Source organism: Dioscorea cayenensis, chromosome 7 (assembly GCF_009730915.1).
Source record: "Dioscorea cayenensis subsp. rotundata cultivar TDr96_F1 chromosome 7, TDr96_F1_v2_PseudoChromosome.rev07_lg8_w22 25.fasta, whole genome shotgun sequence".
Lineage (NCBI taxonomy): Eukaryota > Viridiplantae > Streptophyta > Magnoliopsida > Dioscoreales > Dioscoreaceae > Dioscorea > Dioscorea cayenensis.
The window spans coordinates 22142637-22146713 of NC_052477.1; the positions used below are offsets into that span (position 1 = coordinate 22142637).

The window sequence follows — 4077 nt, forward strand, 5'->3', positions numbered from 1 at the left end:
CGTGGTTTATCCAGTTTTTCAAAAAAAAAAAATAAAAATGATAAAGAGTTTTTTAACTAAAAGTTTAAGTCTAAATCTTTTTGAGATATTAGAAGAGACTACCATAACGCTCATATTTCCTTCTCAGAGGATTAGACTATAAAAAACTAACTTCTCAATCAAATAAGAAAAAATTAAAATAAAATAAATTTATATTAACTACATAAAAAATAAATCATTCTATGCGGAATAGTATGGTATAACATTTTCTTTTCCAATTAGTAATTGAGATTCTAACACATACACATACAATGAATTATTTAAGTTTTTAAAAAAATAATTATATCAACAACATAAAAAATAAATCATTCTGCACTAAATAGTATGATATAACATTTTCTTTTCCAATTAGTACTTGAAATTCTAACACATAAACACAGTGAATTATTCATGTTGCTGGAGAAATAATTATATCAAGAACATAAAAATAAAATCATTCTGGGCTGAATAGTATGGTATATCAATTTCTTTTTCAATAAGTACTTGAAATTCTGAGACATACATACACACACAATGAATTATTGATGTTCCTAAAGAAATAAAAAACATTGAAAAGGCCGACATAGTTCACCCGAAAGCCAATCCCCCGTGGATCTCACAAGCCTTGGCATACAAAGTACCCAAAATGCCCCCTCATTAGCTCATGTAGATAAGGCTAGCTATATCTCTCTGATCACACCCTGAAATCTTTATAAATAGCAGTGAGGAAGCAACAATGCAAACGTGAGGAGAACACCAAAACCCATTCATCAAGTTCTCCACTTCTTACTCTTGCATCTCCTCAAAAGCTTACTCTCAAGCTCTACACAATGGAGATTCAAGGGCACTGTGCCAATCTCTTTCAAAAGTGCAAGCCTTACATTGCCATGGTCTCCCTCCAATTTGGATATGCAGGCATGAACATCATCACTAAAGTTTCACTTAACCATGGCATGAGCCATTACGTCCTCGTCGTCTATCGCCATGCATTTGCTACTCTATCCATTGCTCCATTTGCTCTCTTTCTTGAAAGGTAACAATCTAAACGTAAAATAAAACACACACCCACAGGAGAAAAAAAAAAGAAGAAAAATATATAAAACCACCTTCTTCTTGCTTCAACAGGAAAGGTCGCCCTAAAATGACATTCAAAATCTTCTTGCAAATATTTGTCCTCGCACTTCTTGGGTTAGTAAACTAAATAAGCCTTAGTTTCCAATATATATATATATATACATGCACATGACATTGAATGTGTGAATTGCTACAGTCCGGTTATTGATCAAAACTTCTACTACGCTGGTCTGAAGTATACCTCGCCGTCGTTTGCATGTGCGATTAGCAACATGTTGCCAGCGATGACATTTGTCATGGCTGTGATTTTCAGGTAAAAAAGAGAATCCAATTTGCAGAAAAATCAATGGTCTGAAAGTGGCGATCAATATATTTATATATGCTTTGAATGTTAGGATGGAGAAACTAGATTTAAAGAGGGTGATATGCCAAGTAAAGCTAGTCGGCACTCTAGTGACAGTGGTTGGAGCAATGTTGATGACACTCTACAAAGGGCCTATTATAGAGATGGTTTGGACTAAGCACAAGCACACTCACGAAGTGCAAACCGATGAATCGAATAATAAAGATTGGTTAAAGGGCTCCATCTTTGTCATCATAGCTACTCTTGCTTGGGCTGCTCTCTTCATTCTTCAGGTATATAATTATATAATATTTGATCATGAAGAACTTAATTATTAAGTAGTTTGTATTGATGCATGTATTGTTTATAAACAGACTGAAGCACTGAAGAAATACGCCAGTGCTCCCATATCTCTCACATCACTCATTTGCTTTGTTGGTACTCTTCAAGCAATTGTTGTCACCTTTGTCATGGAACATAAGGCCTCTGTTTGGAGTATTGGGTGGGACATGAACCTCCTTGCTGCTGCATATGCTGTTAGTTCTCTCTCTCTCTCTCTCTCTCTCTATATATATATATATACATCTTTCTTAATAATGAATATATATCACTAAAGGATATAAATATACACACAGGGAATTGTGACATCCAGTGTTGCCTACTATGTGCAAGGACTAGTTATACAGGAAAAGGGGCCAGTGTTTGCCTCAGCATTCAGTCCACTGATGATGATCATAGTGGCCATTATGGGTTCTTTTATTCTTGCAGAAAAGATCTATTTGGGAGGGTACATGCAAACAGAAACCTTTATCTCTCTCTTGCTTTATATATATATTCTTTTGAAAACATGCTCTGATTTAACTAAGTGTTTGGAATAATACAGTGTTATTGGCGCTATCTTGATTGTTGCTGGACTTTACTCAGTGCTGTGGGGCAAGTTTAAAGAGAACAAAGAGATGACTGAAACGGCAGCTTTGGAGTTGCCAATAGCTATCAAGAGCATTGAAGGGAATGGGAAGGGAATGGATATCATTGACTCAAATGATGTTGTAATTGCAAAGGATACACAAAAGGCTTAACTTCTTTGTCTAAGAACTTGGTATTGAGTTACAGATCACTCCATGCAGTGAAGAGGCTTTTTTGGTCTTTCACCTTCACAAAGCTCGGAACTTGTTTGCCTTTTTGTTCTCTCTCTCCTTTTTTGTCTTTAGATTTTCCTTCAGTGTATTTCCGTGCCCGAGAGTCTTGTAGCTATCCAATTTAAGAATGGATTATGTTTCTTTTCCTAATAATTTATGTCTATTTTGATTCTCGCATAATTATCTCGTCATTAAAATGAATTAATTAAAAAATATTACAAAACATCACCAATACAAACAATACAATTTAAAAACAGATAAATCTAACAAATTGTAATACACTATCTTTGTAATACAAGAATGGGAACTCTCTCCCTCTCAAGAAGTTGAGATGTCAACTCTCGCATAGATTTTATCCAAAAAAAAATTATAATCCTTAATTTTTTTTTAATTTTTGAGATATCCCATTCCATAAGTGTGAAAATAAAATTTTTCACAAAAATTCTTTTAATTTAAGATATTTTAAGCATGCAAACCACATAATAATATTTTAAACAAGAAAAAAAAATATTGATGTACTGCATACATATCACAAAAATTCTTTTCATTTAAGATATTTTTAGCATGTAAACCAGATAATAATATTTTATACAAGAAAAAAAATTATTGGAGTACTGCATGCATATCAGACATAACCTTCGCAAAGAATGACATCAATTTTATCTAAAAATGATTCTCCGACTTACATTTGAGAAAGGAAATATTTATATTTCATATATTAGGAAAAGTAGAAGACAATAATGTACAACTAAGAAATTGAATAATAAATTCTCTAAAATGTGGTAAGAATATTTTTACTTGCCTTATTTATATTTATGATTTGTTAAAAAAATATAAATTATGTTAAAATAAAACGCTTCTCAATGACTTATATTAAAGAAAGAATACTATCTTTTTTTTAGTGGATTTACTTGTTGGAATTAATGAATCTGGTTCTTTTTATGTTGTTTGTGGGTCCTAAACTTTTTATTAATGGATTTCATCGTCACTAGTTGCTATAAAATTTGGATGATCACGAGAAAGTATAAGAGAATAATTAAGACAAACATTTGATGAACTCCATTAAGCAAGCATTATAAGATTTTTGATACTTAATTAGTGCCAGGAATCCTTTTAAGAAGGAGGAAAATTCTATTCTATGGTTCCATGCATCTACATAAGTATAAAATTTCGGCAACTTGCACACTCTAAAGTTCATGTTATAAGAAGAATCTCAACTTTACTTTGTACATCTGGTTTGGAAAATTTGTTTGAGGTGGATCACATGGAATTTGTGCTGCTCTTGGATTAAAAAAATATATAATGTACATGGGGTAGTGATGATTTAGCTTCTCCGAAAAAATTATAGCATTGTACGTAATAAAATAAAAAAGTAAACAATATTGTCAAAATTCCAAAAATATATGCAAAATAAAAGAGAGGAAAAAAAAAACACACACACACTTGAGTGGCGAAAATGGGCGGAGACGTCCGTCTCACGTTCGATCCCGATAGACTGCCCTA

General features: G+C 32.6%; 1 protein-coding gene across 1 annotated transcript; it reads left to right on the forward strand.

The window, feature by feature from the left end:
- The first annotated feature begins 774 nt into the window (after positions 1–774).
- On the forward strand, positions 775–2727 carry LOC120265581 (WAT1-related protein At5g07050-like). The gene is made up of 7 exons (XM_039273519.1): positions 775–1051; positions 1144–1206; positions 1289–1405; positions 1488–1728; positions 1810–1971; positions 2071–2222; positions 2319–2727. Exons 1-7 carry the CDS (start codon positions 849–851, stop codon positions 2512–2514), a joined length of 1134 nt encoding a protein of 377 aa, XP_039129453.1. The 5' UTR covers positions 775–848; the 3' UTR covers positions 2515–2727.
- The last annotated feature ends 1350 nt before the right edge of the window (positions 2728–4077 follow it).